The sequence below is a fragment of the Podarcis bocagei genome, assembly GCF_964188305.1.
Source record: "Podarcis bocagei genome assembly, chromosome: 16".
Taxonomy (NCBI): domain Eukaryota; kingdom Metazoa; phylum Chordata; class Lepidosauria; order Squamata; family Lacertidae; genus Podarcis; species Podarcis bocagei.
Window position 1 is genome coordinate 42,228,968 of NC_138142.1, and position 17,942 is coordinate 42,246,909.

The 17,942-nt window shown below is 45.4% G+C and overlaps 2 protein-coding genes across 3 annotated transcripts in view; both read right to left on the reverse strand.

Annotated features, from left to right (window-relative positions):
- RORC (RAR related orphan receptor C) overlaps positions 1-17,942 on the reverse strand; it is a 204,518-nt gene that overhangs the window by 151,971 nt on the left and 34,605 nt on the right. The gene's annotated exons all lie outside the window — the stretch shown is intronic.
- Positions 3,471-17,877, reverse strand: THEM4 (thioesterase superfamily member 4). 2 transcript variants are annotated; one of them, XM_081173857.1, is made up of 7 exons: positions 17,769-17,877; positions 15,370-15,579; positions 12,424-12,583; positions 10,336-10,501; positions 9,170-9,280; positions 6,776-6,900; positions 3,471-6,194 (listed from the first exon to the last, which is right to left on the reverse strand). In XM_081173857.1, exons 2-7 carry the CDS (start codon positions 15,499-15,501, stop codon positions 6,136-6,138), a joined length of 753 nt encoding a protein of 250 aa, XP_081029983.1. In that variant the 5' UTR covers positions 15,502-15,579; positions 17,769-17,877; the 3' UTR covers positions 3,471-6,135. The 2 variants fall into 2 exon arrangements, with proteins under 2 accessions (XP_081029983.1, XP_081029984.1); XM_081173858.1 differs by having other exon boundaries at positions 17,794-17,847.

Genomic DNA, 17,942 nt, shown 5'->3' on the forward strand with positions numbered 1-17,942 from the left:
GAAAAGAGAGACCTAAGTTAGTCACATCCATTAATTTTCTTGGATCTGCTCTGAGTATGACTAACTTTGGAAACAACAAAATAATAATGGTAAGAGTGGCTCTTTTTGTTCCATTTTGCACTGCAATGTTCCAGTTTGTGAGAAGAGGATGACCCAGACGGAATGAGCAGCTCGCTTAAGATCTCATTATCCAAAGGGTCAATGGTGTAATTAGTCCAAACTTGGAGATAAGAGTCTAGCGCCAGTGTCTACAGCACAGTCTTACTCATGTCCTTTTTGCAAGCAAGCAAGAATTAAAGGGAGGAGGAATGTGGGGATTCATTCAAGTCATTTTGTAAATGAGGCTTAGCATGAGTGAGGATTTAACAACCATGCGATTTAATTCATGCTTTTTTCAAACACAGCCAACCATTTACTCACAGAAAGCAGGGCTTATCTAAGCCTCCTTGACCCCTGTTTCTTCATCCTTTATTTCCCAGAAAGTGGAAGAAGCAACAAGGGGTTCATCTGTCTTGGAACTGGTCCTCACCAACAGGGAGCAACTGATTAGCAAAGTGGAAGTAATGGGAACCTTGGGAGAAAGTGATCATGTCCTCCTGGGTTTCACAATTCAGAGGTAAGGGAAAACTGAGTGTATTCGGACATGCACTCTGGACTTCAAGAATTAGACTGATTTCAACAAGCTGAAAGAACTACTGGGTGAGATCCCATGGTCAGAAATACCCAAAGAGAAGGAAGCCCAAGATGGACGCGAGTTTCTTTTTTTATATATATGATTTTTATTAATTTTCCAATAAAGACAAATTTATAACATCATTAAACATCAAAAACTCATCACATATCTTTTTTTCTTTTAGACTTCCATCAACATGTCTGATAATTTTCCGTAATTATCACAAATCTTCACCTTTCTTAATTTATATTGCACTATTATTATATTGCACTATATTGTAGAAATATTGTTTAAACAACATGGTAAGATGGGAGTTTCTTAGAGGTGAAATATTGAAGGCATACATGCAGACAATTCCAACGAGGAAGAAAAGTGGGAGGCATCTAAATAAACTGGTGCGGCTGCATAAGGAGCTCACAGATGAGCTGAGATTTAAGAAGATATTGTATAATAATAAATAATAATAATTTTTTTATTTATACCCCACCCTTCCTGGTTCAGAAAACCGGGCTCAGGGCAGCTAACAACAAACACTTATTGATGCAACAAAAAACAGCATAAAATACAGTATAAAACGTGAATAACAATAAATTTAGAATTCAAACATCAATTTACAGGGAAAATCCATCCAATAAACATTTAGATGATCACCAGGGCTAGCTGGCTAAATTAGTCCTATTTGGGCCAGTGAGGAGACCAGGGGAGAATTAGCTGTGGGATCCCAGAGCGGGGAATCTTCATAAAAAGGGGAGGGGGAGGGAAGGAAGGAAGGAAGGAAGGGGAATAAAAGATCAGGCTAATTCAAATTGAAGGCTAGGCGGAATAGCTCTGTCTCACAGGCCCTGTGGAAGGAAGTTAAATCCTCCAGGGCCCTGGTCTCATGGGACAGAGCATTCCACCAGGTCGGAGCCACCACTGAGAAGGCCCTGGCCCTGGTGGAGGATAGTCTGACTTCCTTAGGGCCCGGGACCTCTAAACTATGATTATGCATGGACCTTAAGGTCCTCTGTGGGGCATACCAGGAGAGGCGGTCCCGTAAATATGCGGGCCCTAAGCCACAAAGTATAAGAAATGGAAGAAAGGAGAAATCACAAAGGAAGATGAGTAGCCAACACTTGCAGAGAGAAGGTCTGGCAGGCCAAAGCTCAGAATGAGCTCAGGCTTGCAAGAGAGGTTAAAAGTAACAACAAAGGTTTATCCAGCTATGTTCGAAGCAAGAGGAAGAACAAGCAAGTGGTAGGTCCTCTGTGTGGGAAACACAGAGAAATGCTGTTGGGTGACAGAGAGAAGGCGGAACCTGGAGATAACAGACTAAATGATGGGGGGAAAGGGAGCAGCAGTCCAGGAAAGGAAAAGAGGTGGTAAGGGAACACCTGGCTAATTTAAATGAATTCAAATCTCCAAGGCCTGATGAGCTGCATCCAAGGGTACTAAAGGAGCTTGCGGATGTAATCTCAGAGCCTTTGTCTATTATCTTTGACAATTCTTGGAGAACACGTGAGGTCCCTGCAGCCTGGAGGCAGGCAAATGTTGTCTCCATCTTCAAAGGGGGGGGGGGAGACCCAGGTAACTACCGACCAGTGAGCCTGACATCGATACCAGGGAATTTGGTCCAGTCGTGACCATTTGGTCCAGTCGTGACCGACTCTGGGGTTGCGGAGCTCATCTCGCTTTACTGGCCGAGGGAGCCGGTGTACAGCTTCTGGGTCATGTGGCCAGCAGGACTAAGTCGCTTCTGGCGAACTAGAGCAGCGCATGGAAACACCGTTTACCTTCCCGCCGGAGCAGTACCTATTTATCTACTTGCACTTTGACGTGCTTTCGAACTGCTAGGTTGGCAGGAGCAGGGACCGAGCAACGGGAGCTCACCCCGTCGCGGGGATTCGAACCGCCGACCTTCTGATTGGCAAGCCCTAGGCTCTGTGGTTTAACCCACAGCGCCACCCGCATCCCTCTTGAGTGCATAGGCTAGGCTAAATTCATGCTTCTCCTCCCTTCCTGTCCTGCCTGCAATTGACACAATAGATTGCAAATGATAATACCATGTGGTGAGTCCTTTGGATAGCTCCCTTGTTTTCGTAAGACTACCAGCGGGGAGCCAATGGGAAAGGCCACCCAAACTGGGTAAGGTTGCTTTAGACCAGGGGAGCTCAAGCTTCTTGGTGTGGCATCTCCATCCCATAAATGTCTTCCCTAAACCAACCAGGCCAATTCCTCCAGGGAAGCAGAGCCTACCCAGATCTCATCAGCCCATATTAGGATTTCATTGGCCCTCTGCAGAGAAAGCATGGACCAGTTGGATCCTCTTGGGACCTGTCCAGGGTCCTGCTGTTCTCTGACTTTTGCTTTGATCTAACTTGCCTCTACTGGAAACTGCATCTCCTGAAAATGCAAAGACTAGCATTGCCACATAATTCCCCCACTCCAACAACTTGTAAGCCAATCTAGAAGCTCTGAGTTGAGAGAGAAACCCAATAAATATTGAAAGAAACGGCATATTTCCACTAAGCTGGTGGTGATTTCTTAACATTGGGAACTCTGTTAAGATGGACTGCTGGACTGATTGAAAGACAGTTGACCCAATGTCTTTGGCAGACTGAGAGCAAGCAAGGGAAATTTTCCTTCTGAGAAACACACAGACAAACCAATCAAAGCTTTTTATTCTTTTATTTTGGCAAACACTGTTTTCCAGAACACTCAGCAAAGTGCCAGAATAGTTAACAGATAGTCAAGTAGTTATGGATGAATCTGCCCCCCTTTTATTTTTAATTGAGCTTGACAGACCGCACAGCTGAGTAGCACTAGCATTTGCTACACCACCGTTTTCCTACGCGGTTGGCTGCGGGCAGCAGGGGAGAGACAAGGGTGGACTTCCAAGGACAGAGAAGGGCCTCAAGAGGATCTCTCCCCATGTGGGAGGCAAATTCCTTTCTAAGAACGTCTTGCGAGTCAGGGGCAGCCAACATGAGGCCCTCCAGATGGCGGTGGACTCCAGCTCCCATCATGAGAGGTGAAGTGCAATGACACCTGAAAGGCCCCGTCTGACGGCAAACTGACCCTTATTGCATACTTAAATGGTAAACAAACACTCGTGAATTTCCACTACTGCTAGACTGCTATGGAAGAACCAGGCCCCACCAAACACCCTGGCGGGAGCTTAAATATATTTGATCTGCACAAGCTCTTAAGGTTTATTGGGAGGGAGGGATTGGGAGAAGCAGCACAGGTCCCCTTTATATCAGGAGTGGGGAAGCTTTGGTCCTACAGATGTTGCTGAACCACAACTTCCATCAGCCCCAGCAAATATAGCCAACAGCTAGGGATGGTGGGAGTTCAGCAATAACTGGGGGGGGGGGCACAGGCTCCCCACACCTGCCTTATTAGAAGGCCAATAGAAGAGTTCCCTTGGCTGCACCCCTCAAAAACCTAAGAGGAAGAAGCTTCGATATGAAATATCAGCTTACATGGAAGCTTTATAGGCACTTTTTGTTTGTATCAACAGGCTCAAAGGGAAGCTCTGAACATGTGTTCACCAGCTGAAGACCGGCCGAGGGTTTGTATGCGTGACGCTCAGCCCAGACGCATAAAAAGTGCACAGTGCACAGTTGCTGTGATTTCTGGAAGCCATCCGTTCAGTTTGAGTATTCGTGGAACTAAAAGGGTAGGGCAGAGAATATGCCTCTTTGGGAAAACACGGCACTACACGAAAACACACACGGCATGTACGACCCAGCAATTTCCAGTAAAATGCTATTATGAAAGATGGGTGTGTTGACACTACAGATTTTTATGATTTGTATTGGGCCTTGATTTGTATGAAGAGTGTTTGCTTTCCACCAGCTAAGATTATCTATCTCTGTGTGTGTGTATGTGTGAGAGAGAGGGAGAGAATAGCAGGCAATGATCCTCTTCTTGTAGGGCGCCAACACCTCTGATGTAAAGGTAAGCATGGATTGCACTCAACCAAGTTTTACTCAGAGCAGGCCCACTGAAATTAATATACCTGTGTTGGCCACATCCATTGAGTTCAATGGGCCTACCTTGGGTAGGGCTAATGGTGGGATACCACCCTACATGTCTGGACTCCAGAGAATACCTCTGCTTACTCCGGTTCAAAAACGGGACATATCTGGCCAGGTTTTCCCACCAATACCGCCTGCTAAGTGACCAGAACAGCACATGGGTACAAGTGGAGCTGATCAGAGGGGGTTTGAATAAAGGCAACGTCTGCTACGGAAGGCATAGTGAGAGGTTGCCCTAAGCTTGCTGGATAAGCTGTTTTACAGAAAATACTTTCCATGGTGCTATGAGTTAAGTTAGGCACACACATCCCCCCCTCCCTGCAAATATATTACTCTGCTTATTATATAATATATATATATTAACTTGCCCTACATACAAAAAACAACAACCCTATGTGCCCTAGAAGTGGCAAGAGTCTGCTTAAGTAGCAATGACAACACTGTTTGGCGTAAATCGTTTTCTCCGGAAGAAACAGCCGCCTTGAATGTAGAAAAGATCCAGATTTCCCAGGAACCAGTTTCTAGGATTGTAGCATTTCCCCAAAAGGAAGGTTCTCAGGCAGGGTGGAAGGAGAAAGAACTTGCTCATGTGAAGACCACCTGGTGGAAACCCTCACACATATGCTTCTCAACTGTAAACCATATGCTGATCTCTGCCAGCAATTTCTAGATCAACTCTGTATCCCCAAATGGAAACCAGAGTCGGAGGTCATACATTTTCTATTACTGGGGAATGATCAGGAGCTCACCAAGTTAGCGGCTAAATATCTCTATTTGGTTTTTTGTGGTCGAAATACGCTGCAGACATCTGATCTCCCTGGAGACCAAGAGATGTGACGATAGACTGCTCTGCCTCCTTTCTTTCAGCAAATGTTTTGTGCCACTGGGGAAGTGGTAATTCCTTATTGATTTGTTTGGATGTTGTATGTGATGCCAACAAAAGGTTTGAGGATGATGATTTCCCCAAAAGGTAGAGAGGCAAGGTTCCTTCCTGAAAGAGGTGGTGTGTTTTCTGGACAAACTGAGGAGGGTTGTTGGCAGACAGGTGAACAAGAGAGGAAGTGGAAACCCATTGTTGATAGCAGGCGAGCTTAGCTAGGCAAAGGCTGGAAAACACTGCTTCAAAGTTTAATACTGCATTGCGGAGAACGGTATATGAAAGAGCTGCCACGGTTCAGCTCTGAGAGCTCTGTGTAGCAGGAACAGCCCTAGGGATACGTTGAGGAGATACTGGCCAAGAAGACAGGACGCACTTTGCAGTCAAACGTGGGAAGAGGAAATGCACGCTTGCGAAAGTGCGCAGAGTCGGTTCAGGAGGGAGCCAAAACGCTTTTGCAGAGGTCGGTCCCCCCAGGCTCAAGTGCTTAAGGCTAGGCATTGGACTGAACCTGTTCAAGATGACCAGCTTTCGTGGGAAAAGACTGGACTTCCTCTGGCGGGCTATTTGGAAGAGGCTTGCTGCTGGATGGAGTCCTTTAACTGGAACTGGATGAAGAGAGCTAAAACAGAAACAGGAGGGGGGGGGGATAAAATAAAATGCTGTGCGAGTACCAACATGAAAAGATTGGCAACATTTTTTTTAAAAAAATGACTGAATTAGCAAAAATGACGGCAACAATTAGAATGCAATCTAATCAAAATCTCAAACAGGAATGGAAATGTGTAGAAGAATACATGACCAAAAGATGCTCCAACAAGGATTTATTGATCTGTATAGACTGATTTCACAAAGTTAAGCTAAGCTAAGCTAAGCAGATATATAAGACCGAATGTTTAATTATTAAGATACAAGAATACAACCTCAATAATAAAGTTACAAAATAATAACAAGGAAGTCACGCATGGGTGGAGGGAAGACCACAGGGCAAGAAATAAGAAATGGATAAATGCTGGTACCTAATGAAATGTGAAAATGTGAATTTACGAATATACTGTATATGTATTATTATGTAAAGATTTCATATATGTATTGCAACATTAATAATAAATAAATAAAAATAAAATAAAATAAAATGCTGTGTGAAAGCTTTGACGTAGCACCAATGTCAGCAGCAAACGATAGCAAGAACCAGGCCATTACCTGTGGCCTCTGTGTGAACCGTCTGCCCATCGACACTCTGCACATGCCCAGTGACAAACACTTTCCGGCCTTCTATCCGGTCCAGCTTGCTCTCCACCAAGACTACGGAGCCCAGCGGGATAGGACTAATGGGGGGAGATGTCATTTTATCCCAAAATGGTTAACAACAATAAAACAGCAATAAAAACACATAAAAAACCATTACATATCTATTAAAATTCAAATCCACAGCCAAAACAGACTGGGATTTTAAAAAAACCTCTCAACTTTTAATCAATCAGTCATTTATTGTGTTTGACTAAATGCCATTACAGATCCAGTTACAAAATGAGAAACTCCAATAAAACCTATTAAGGAAGATCCAGAAATAACCAACCATTTACAATAAATCCAATTAATGAGTCCTCTGCACAGTCTACAGCACTGTCTTTTATGCGACTAGCACAAATACTTTTAGCGGCTTTTGCAAATAAGTCTGTTTTATATGTGACACGCGCAGTCAGATAATAGTCAACGTACAGTATTTTCAATCCAGGGTTCTGTCCCTGTAGCGGTGCCAACATCTGTTCAAACAAATCCTTAGGGTTTTGATGGAGCTGGCAATGGGGTATGTAATGGGGAAGAACTTTTACTTCACCTGCACCACAAATACAGAAACTTAATGCCTTGGAACTTCCCTGTATCTTCCATCTAAGACTGACGTGGGCATTGTTTGAAAGCGGAGAGCTGTAAAAGCAGTTCTCAGGGAGGCAAAGGTAAGTGTCTGCAAATATTGGGCTCTGGTGCGGTTAGATTTCAGCAAATGGTACCAACGGGGGAATTTTGAGATACAGATTAAAGATAAGTCCTGCCCGTTATCCTGCTTATAGATCCAATCCCTGAGCAGTCTTTTAACTCCAGGGAATACAAAAACGTCTGTGGTCAGGTTTTTTGAGGCCAGCATGTCTTGTACTAGCCTGGCCCAACCACCCTTCTTCCACTGTTTCTCCAGGCAGAATCTAAGCAAACAGTCCTCTGGCATATCCAGGACCCTTTTATAGTACGAAAGAGCAGCCATCTCCATCCTAGCTTTTACAGACACCATGCCTGTCTCTGTCCTAAGGAAAGGGGTACCTGGAGGTACTGCCAGTAGACACCTTAGGAACTTATTCTGGCAGACTTCCAGGTCTTTCAGGTTGTTATTATTATTTATTGAAATTATATACCAAACTATACCCAGAGGCCTCAGGGCAGTTCACAGAACAAAATCAAAATATAAAACCTCAAAATACATAATCAAAATAAAAGCAACAACCCAATAACCCCTCTCCCCCAAACCCCCCACATTTTAAAAGGGCATAGGGTGTCAATCAAATCAACCAAAGGCCTGGTTAAAAAGGAACGTTTTTGCCTGGTGCCGAAAGGTGTATAATGAAGGCACCAGGTGAACTTCCCTGGGGGGAGCATCCCGCAGAAGGGGAGCCACTGCAGAGAAGGCCCCGCTCTCGTGTTGCCACCCTCTGGACCTCTCGGTTGTTGTGATTTATCCCCCAGATCTCAATACCATACTGCATTTGAGCTACTACTCCCCCTTGTTAGACTTTTAGGGCTGGAATTACCAGCCGGCCACCTTCAGAATAGAAAAACTTCAGAATAGCATAGGCTGACTTCTGTACTGTTGCTAGCATGTTTTGTAGCGGAGTCAACTTTAAACCAGACAGACCCTTGGAGAAATTTAAATAAGAACCTAGGAGAGTATGTGTTCTATTCAAATGTCCTGAATTCTTATTACTGAATGGCTAAATTGTTTTTATATGCAACAACTGCGGCAAGAGTATTATTAGCCCAGAAATGGAAACAAGAAGAAATTCCGACGAAAGAAGAATGGCAGACGAAATTAATGGACTATGCAGAATTGGACAAAATGACAGGAAGGATTCGAAACCTGCGGGACCAGAGATTCACAGAAGATTGGAAGAAATATACGAACTATTTGAAGAGCAACTGTAATCAACAAATTACGCTAGTAGGATTACAAGAAGTTTTGTAAGGAGAAATACAAGAAGTGTTACAAAGTATAAAAATATAGAGATATTGGTTATGAGTTTGAAATGTAATAGGGAAAATAAGAAATGCATACTGAGAGATTAGATTGGAAAATTTTCAGACAGGATTGATGGAAGTCAAAAATTTGAATAAGATGTAAAAGTATATTTAATTACTGTTGAAAATGACATGTTAAAAATACTAATAAAAATTATATTTTTTTAAAAAAGAATTCTTATTACTGAATGGACTCTTGCTTTGCCAAATGTGTTGAAAGATTTGCAGAGTGCTTAAAATCAAACCCATGACCTATGCCGATCATGCGCCAATTTCCTAAGTTCTTAGTTTTACAAAGGCAGGTTTGCTCACCTCTTGTAGTTTATGGTGAGGTTTGCGGTCAACACCCTGCCAGCGACGAAGATGGCACATGTGCCAAGGACGCTGTCCAGGATGGTGGCGATGCAGCCGCCGTGTACAAACCTGTAAAAACCAAAAGTTAATTTAAAAAATAAAAACCACACAAACTTTGTGGAAACAAAGAAGATGATGTGCAAAGATGACTTCCACGCATGGCTATGGAGGCAGGAGAGCGTGGATTCAGGGAGACACGAGGTCCCTGAATTTGATGTTTGTAATTTTTATTTCTTTTCTTTTCTTTTTGGTTTTGGAAATAAAAAAATAAAAAAGGAATAGGGTGGTGGTCCCTGAAAACACACCTCTCAGGTGTCAAAGGCCAGGTTTGAGAGGTGGGTCTTCAGAATTTGCCAAAAGCAGTGTAATGAGGGTTCCATCTGCACCTCCGTGGGGAGGAAGTTGCAGGCTCAAATTACCGTATTTTTCGCTCTATAGGACACACTTTTTACCCTCCAAAAATTAAGGGGAAATGTGTGTGCGTCCTATGGAGCGAATGCAGGCTCCTTGGCTTCAGCGAAAGCAACGTGAAGCCTCCAAAGCACAGAGGGAGTGCTCCCTCCGCGCTCCGGAGGCTACGCGTTGCTTTCGCTGAAGCCTGGAGAGCGAGAGGGGTCGGTGCGCACCGATCCCTCTCGCTCTCCAGGCTTCAGGGATAGATTCTCCTGGCTTCAGCGAAAGAAACCTGAAGCCTCCGGAGCGCAGCGGGACCTCGTTCCTTTAGCTGAAGCCGGGAGAGCAAGACTCTGCTGGCTTCAGCAGAGAGGGAGAGCTGCGCAGCGCCACTTCAGCGAAGCAGGAGGAGAAATGGAAGGGGCTCCGTTTCTCCTGCCGCTTCGCTGAAGGGGCGCTGAGCAGAGAGGGTGAGAAATTTTTTTTCTTGTTCTCCCCCTCTAAAACAAGGTGCGTCCTATAGAGCGAAAAATACGGTACACTGGATCCTGCTTTTACCCACATCCCTTGGAAAAGTCAGGCGTATACATGTGCAATTTCTCTACTGGGAGCGCTGATCCAGGGAAGGGCACGGAAAAATGGCCAGGTGGATGGTGCCCCCCAAACTCACTCAAACACCTCCAAGGGCCCATGGTTTAGAAAACGGTTCACGCTTCTGGTTCAGTCCTTACCCTGGAGGCCCCTCGAGGTAGGGACCAAGCTGGAACATGGACACCATCCTTTTCTCCGATGGGTTGAGAAACATCGCGTATTCAAAGCCCACGCCTTCCTCGTCGAGGTTCCTGAGGAAGAGACGGCTGGCTCTGTCCTTTAGCTCATTCCCTTGCCTCATCCTTACTGTGGGAGCAGCATCAAGTCGTGAATGAGCATGGTCTTATTATGGACGCACCTGCATGCAGTAACAGCACCGCTGAACCAGAGGGGTCCATGGATAATCTACCAGTCACTTCTGGAGGAGCGAGAGGGCTGGCATGTGGGGCAGGGACAGAACACCTAGGAAGGGCCGCATTTAGGTTTGATGAGGTCCTAAGCTCCTGAAGGCAATGGGGCCCTTTATACGTCCAGCTATCCTATGTCAACAACAAATGGTCGCTGTTTTTTGTGTTGAATGTACGCTATATGGTAATTTATGCACCTAATAGGTATCTAAGTGACACGGGTGGCACTGTGGGTTAAACCACAGAGACTAGGACTTGCCGATCAGAAGGTCGGCGGTTCGAATCCCCGCGACGGGGTGAGCTCCCATTGCTCAGTCCAGCTCCTGCCAACCTAGCAGTTCGAAAGCACGTCAAAGTGCAAGTAGATAAATAGGTACTGCTCCGGCGGGAAGGTAAATGGCGTTTCTGTGCGCTGCTCTGGTTCGCCAGAAGCGGCTTAGTCCTGCTGGCCACATGACCCGGAAGCTGTACGCCGGCTCCCTCAGTCAATAAAGCGAGATGAGCGCCGCAACCCCAGAGTCGTCCACGACTGGACCTAATGGTCAGGGATCCCTTTACCTGGTATCTAAAGCCATTTGGACATAACAAAATATGTATTTCATCAAAGTAATTGTTGAACTGAACTACAATTAAGAATAAGTGTAGTAATAGTGAAATAATTATTAAGCTCTAACTCAAAATGATTCAAAAGGGACGCGGGTGGCGCTGTGGGTAAAACCTCAGTGCCTAGGACTTGCCGATCGCATGGTCGGTGGTTCGAATCCCCGCGGTGGGGTGAGCTCCCGTCTTTCGGTCCCAGCTCCTGCCCACCTAGCAGTTCGAAAGCACCCTTAAGTGCAAGTAGATAAATAGGTACCGCTTTATAGCGGGAAGGTAAACGGCGTTTCCGTGTGCTGCTCTGGTGCCGGTTCGCCAGAGCAGCTTCGTCACGCTGGCCATGTGACCCGGAAGTGTCTTCGGACAGCGCTGGCTCCCGGCCTCTTAAGTGAGATGAGCGCACAACCCTAGAGTCGGACAGGACTGGCCCGTACGGGCAGGGGTACCTTTACCTTTACCGAATGATTGGGGGCCCATTACTTACATCATAGGAGCCAAGGGCCTGCAAGACAGATCTATTCTGCCTGGCCTTCAATTTGAATTAGCCTGATCCTCTATCCCCTTTTCCTTTTCCTCTACCATGAAGAAACCCTTTCTGGGACCCCACATTTAAATTCTTCCCTGGTTACTTGCTGGCCCTAGTAGGACCAACTTAGCCAGTTAGCCCTGGTGATCATTTGATGTCTACTGACTGGGGTCCCTCCCCCAAAATGATCCCTGAATTTTTGAATTTTATTGATATTGATGCTGCATTTTATGTTGTATTTTATGTTGTTTTAAAGTTACAGATTCCGCTAACCCAGAAATAGTACCTTGGATTAAGAACTTTGCTTCAGGATGAGAACAGAAATCATGCTCTGGCGGCGTGGCAGCAGCAGGAGGCCCTATTAGCTAAAGTGGTGCTTCAGGTTAAGAACAGACCTCCGGAACGAATGAAGTACTTAACCCGAGGTACCACTGTACTTAAATGGCTTCTTGGAAACGGAAGGTCTTCAGTGGGCGCCTGTATAATTGTATTTAAGAGGAGGGTGATCCCAAGGGAAAGGAGATACTAGAAGCCCAAATCTGACATTGGGCAGAACAGAACGAGAACAATTGGAGTTGGAATCAAAGAACATGCAGAGGACTACCAGTTTGCCATCCCTGATATTCTGGATGAAACACAGGCTGGTGGCAAAGGTTTTAGCAAGGAGAGAGAGAAAGGAATGAAAAAGAGGTCCTTGCCTGGAACGTGATCTGCAACATTCCTATAAGAAGGCAGCCTTTTCCAGGTTCCGTCTTTCGCCATCGCCATGAACCTGTTGAACTGATTCACCATCTCTGGAGTCCAGCTGGCGTTGGGGATGGAATAGTCCTTTGCATGCTCAGACTCATGGAATAGTGCCTGTAAAGAAAGGGAATGTATGTAAGCCAGGGAACTAAAGGTGCGTAGAAAAGAGGGGATAAGGATCCAGGTTATAGCACAGCAAACACATCACCTGCGACTTACTGAATTTTCCACCAGTGACTCACACAGCTTTCTTCCCATCCTGCTCTGCTCTCCCACCCTTCAAAGCTCCTAGGCATAGGCCCAGCTCCAGTTTTTGCCCTGACACTATCACCAGCTGCTGAATGCATTAAGTCTAGGGGTAGGGAACCACTTTCAGCTTGAGGGATGCATTCAAACTCTTTGAATCTTCCAGGGCCCAAGTTCGGGGGGCGGGGCGTGGGCAGAGGCCAAAAGGGGGGGTCACCTAAGCATGAGAAAGCAACAACAACAACAACAACACCAAAACATTTATCAAAGTTTTTCACCCCATGATTTCCTGTTCAAGTCCTCCTTTGAATTCACACACACACACACACACACACACACACACACACACACATGAATGTATATGTATGAACGTACATACACCTCATGAGTCTAACCCTAGGAAAGTCATGGAAAGTAGGGGGGCAGATGGAAATGATTTGACAGCTGATTTAATTTCATTTTTAATTTGTCTACCACCTTTCTGTATTACTATTCACAAGGCGGTTTACAGCAACAAAGTATACAACGAAGAACACACACCTAAAACATAACTTTAAATTGGAGTAACTTAAATCACATAAAGTAACATTACATAATTGGAATATAATAGTACACAGTAAAATCATGATGTTCCATCAGGGGTCAGCAAACTTTTTCAGCAGGGGGCCGGTCCACTGTCCCTCAGACCTTGTGGGGGGCCGGACTATATATATTTTTTGAGGGGGGGGGGAGAACAAATTCTTATGCCCCACAAATAACCCAGAGATGCATTTTAAATAAAAGGACACATTCTACTCATGTAAAAACACGCTGATTCCTGGACCGTCTGTAGGCGGGATTTAGAAGGCGATTGGGCCGGATCCGGCCTCCAGACCTTAGTTTGTCTACCCAGGTGTTACATGATTGCTGTATGGGTGGGATAGACCTGGGTGTGTGGGTGTGAATCACTACCAAAAGCTGGAGGCTGCTTTCTGCTTTCTGACGTAATGGGTAGACAGCTTAGATGGCACTCTGCCTCAGCTGGCTCCGAGCCAGTTTCAGTGGTAATTATTTATTTTGTAAAAATTATACTCCACTTGATTGTAAAAAAAATACCTCAAAGATAAAACAAGAAAATCAAGAAGAAAAAAATAACAGCCATACTCTAAAAAGACGCAAAAATTAAAATACTAAAACAGATTTAAATTGCCTCAACATTATAAGCATTTGAATAGACTTGTCTAAACCAGGGTTTCTCAAACTTGGGTCTCCAGCTGTTGCTGGACTACAGCTCCCATCATCCCTAGCTAGCAGGACCAGCGGCCAGGGATGATGGGAATAGTAGCCCCAAAACAGCTGGAGACCCAAGTTTGGGAAACCCCGGTCTAAACAATAATGTTTTTAGCTGTGGGTTAAACCAAAGAGCCTAGGACTTGCCGATCAGAAGGTCGGCGGTTTGAATCCCCGCGACGGGGTGAGCTCCCATTGCTCAGTCCCTGCTCCTGCCTACCTAGCAGTTTGAAAGCACGTCAAAGTGCAAGTAGATAAATAGGTACCACTCCGGCGGGAAGGTAAATGGCATTTCCGTGCGCTGCTCTGGTTCGCCAGAAGTGGCTTAGTCATGCTGGCCACATGACCTGGAAGCTGTACGCCGGCTCCCTCGGCCAATAAAGCGAGATGAGCGCCGCAACCCCAGAGTCAGTCACGACTGGACCTAATGGTCAGGGGTCCTTTTACCTTTACCTTTAAATTACTCTTATAGTCACATCCATGCTCAATAATGCGACATGGGCTTTGCACTAGATACAGCACCCATCTTGCACGAGAGCGCAATCTCTTTATTTACCACAGGGGTGGGGAATCTTTGGCTCTCCAGATGTTGCTGGATTCCTGTCAGCCCCATTTAACACTCCCAAAAGTCAGGGAACATGAAAGCTATGAAAGAACTGGCAAAACTTCAGCTCCCCTAATTAACTTCTGTTTTCTGTGAAACTGGTCTCGCTGGTGCTCAAAACTGATACCGTGTCTGAATACACACCATACGTTCAAAGCACCTGACTTGCCCCAAACAACGCAGGAAACTGCAGTTTGTTGATGGGGCAGGAAATGGTAATTCTGCGATGGGCAAATTACAGTCCCTAATATGTTGTCAAGGGAAGATGCGAGCTTTAAGAGTAGGTTGTGTACACAGCCCTGAGCTGTTGAAATCTGCACTGAGCGAGTCCAAGCACCTATCCTGCTACCACCACAGTGCTATTAGCACAGTCAGGTTGTGTGACAAGAGCATAAAGGGTGGTATGTTTGTGACAGATAAAAAGTGCTTCTCCTCAGAACCAGAGAAGGATGTTAGGTGACATTGCAGGGTAGGGGAGTAGTATCAATAAAATCATAAAAATCAGATTTAAAAGAAAACCAATAAAAACACAGCAAATCAGACAACTGGGCAGCCGTCTCTGTGCCCAAAAGCACAGGCAAAAGGTCAAGCTTTAAGCCGTCATCGAAATAATCCCAAATTTGACCTCATTTGGTGGATCTCGTTTAGATGATGGCTTGAAACATCACTGTCCCAGAACCACAAAGAACGTCCACCTCATGTACGCTGTGACTGCAGAGGGTTGGACTGAATGACCCTTGGGATCCCTTCTGAATCTACAGCTCTATGATCCAATACTCACTGCGGCTTTCCACAACGGCATCTGGGAAGAAGGCAAGACTCCTCGAGACGCTGCTTCTGCTCCTGGGGGACCACATCTGGGGCCCCCCCAGCGAGCCAGCCCCTTAGCCAGCCGGGCGAAGCTCCTCAGCATGACCGACTCGTACGTGTCTCAGGGATAAGCTCCAGTCGCTCTTCTTGCTGATCAAGATGCGGCCGGAAGGGACGACACCTGCCAAGGGAGATTGGCCCAGTCACAGTTTGGCAAGAGAAACGCAAACCTCGCAGGTTCTCCTGGCATCCGGCCTTCGGAGGGATGCTGGCTTCTGACTAGGGAGGGGACAGCAGAGGACTTGGCAGCCTCACCCTCTTAATAATAATAATTATAATAATATTTTTTTATTTATACCCCACCCTTCCCGGTTTAAAAACTGGGCTCAGGGCGGCTAACAGCAAATTTAAACAATGATTGAAATGGGACTTAAGAACAGCATAAAATACAACATAAAATGCAGCATCAATATCATTGAAATTCAAAAATTCAGGGGTCGTTTTGGGAAAAACAAAAGAAAAGAAAACGCAGTCAGTAAACATCAAATGACCTCCAGGGCTAATTGGCCAAGTTGGTCCTACTAGGGCCAGCAAGGAGACCAGGGAAGAATTTAAATGTGGGGTTTCTTCATAGAAGAGGAAAGGGAAAAGGGAATAGAGGATCAGGCTAATTCAGATTGAAATTAAGAGTTTGTCCTGTCCTCTTTGGAAGCCATCCAAGTGGGTGGCCATCACTGTCTGCAGTGGGAGCAGATTCCAACTTTAACTACATGCCATGAGACGAAGTCCTTCTTTCTGCCCACCCTGAAACTTAGTCAGCTTCGTTGGGTGGCAAAGCATTGCAAGCAAGGAGCAAAAACTTGCTCATAATTACATTCCCCACTAACACAGGTCCCCACCCGGCAATTTTTACTAACTGCCAGGAAATAAATGAGAAGCTTGCCTCCTCCTGAGTCGGACCATTTATGCATCTGGGTCAGCGCTGCCTACACTATCTGGCAGCTGCTCCTCCAGGGTTTGAGAGCGGCAGGGCCTCTCCCAGCCCTCTTTGGATAATCTGCCAGGGACTAAGCCAGGGGCCTTTCTGGCTGCTCTGCCACCACGGAGCCACTCCTGGAGGACTTTTGAAAGGACTTAAGATCCCAGTCCTCATGGCACTGCTTTTAATAAGATCGGTTTAGGAACCTTAATACAAATAAGTCACAAACGTCATCACAGCAGGCCGCATTTGGTGCTTCAATTAAATCCACAGAAAGGTAAAGGGACCCCTGACCATTAGGTCCAGTCGCGGACGACTCTGGGGTTGCGTCGCTCATCTTGCTTTACAGGCCGAGGGAGCCGATGTTTGTCCTCAGACAGTTTTTGCAGGTCATGTGGCCAGCATGACTAAGCCGCTTCTGGTGAACCAGAGCAGCGAAAGGAAACGCCGTTTACCTTCCCACCGGAGCAGTACCTATTTATCTACTTGCACTTTGACGTGCTTTCGAACTGCTAGGTGGGCAAGAGCAGGGACCGAGCAACGGGAGCTCACCCTGTCGTGGGGATTCGAACCGCCGAACTTCTGATCGGCAAGCCTAAGAGGCTCAGTGGTTTAGACCACAGCACCACCAGCGTCCCTTAATTAAATCCATATATCACCATAAAAACATATATAACATATAATTCCAAAAAAGCTCAGGAGAGTCTTTATGTATGCTACAGTTGCTGCCAGAATTCTAATCGTAAAAGGTTGGAAGGGAGAGGATACTCCATACAAATCAGACTGGCAAAATAAATTAAGAGAGTACGCTGAACTGGTGAGACTATCAGCAAGGTTACGAGACGTTAAAGATGTAAAAGATTATCAATCCGTTGGCAGGTTTTGACTGAACCTCTGTGTGCAAATAGGATCATCTTACAAGATTTAAAGCAAGTTAAATAACACGGAGGGGGAAAAGAGAGATAAGTGTGCAGTAAAGGAATTCAATTCGGGAACATAATGGGAAGATGGGAGGTCATGTTATACTTAATTCCAAAATGATGTACAAACCAAGTATCGCTTAAGGATGCTTATCTTTATTTTGTCTTTAACATTTATTGATTATTTCTGTTATGCAGTTTGCAACCAATAAAGCATTCATAAAACCAAAGAAAACTAAATAATAAAATAAAACATATAAGTTCATAAAAGCAAATAAAATAAAATAAAAAATAAAACATATAAGTTCATAAAACCAAAGGGGGGAAAAATATAAGTTCATAAAAGCAAATAAAAAAAAACACATATAATTTGGTAAACATTAAGTCATGAATATTCATTTCCCCTCACCACTCCCCTCCTCTGACTTTTGACCCATATCCCCCCCCCAAAATAATAATAAATAAATTTACCTCTTCCCTCCTCCTCCGCTCTCACCTTCTTCTGCCTCAGTCAATATCAGGAGCCGGCGTCTGACTTCCGTTAACGTCACTTCCGCCCGTCCCTCCCGAGGGTGGGCGGAGAGGAAGCCAGGCTCTGCTTCTGCGCATGCGCCCGTGTGCTCTTCTCGCTCTTTCTCCGGGCGA

Coding starts and splice junctions, on each gene's coding strand:
- THEM4 (XM_081173857.1), bottom strand. CDS start 15,501: ATGCTGAGGAGCTTCGCCCGGCTGGCTAAGGGGCTGGCTCGCTGGGGG. Junction 9,281..10,335: donor TACCTCGAGGGGCCTCCAGG/GTAAGGACTGAA, acceptor TGGTTTTTACAG/GTTTGTACACGGCGGCTGCA. Junction 6,901..9,169: donor CTCACCATAAACTACAAGAG/GTGAGCAAACCT, acceptor TCCCCCCATTAG/TCCTATCCCGCTGGGCTCCG.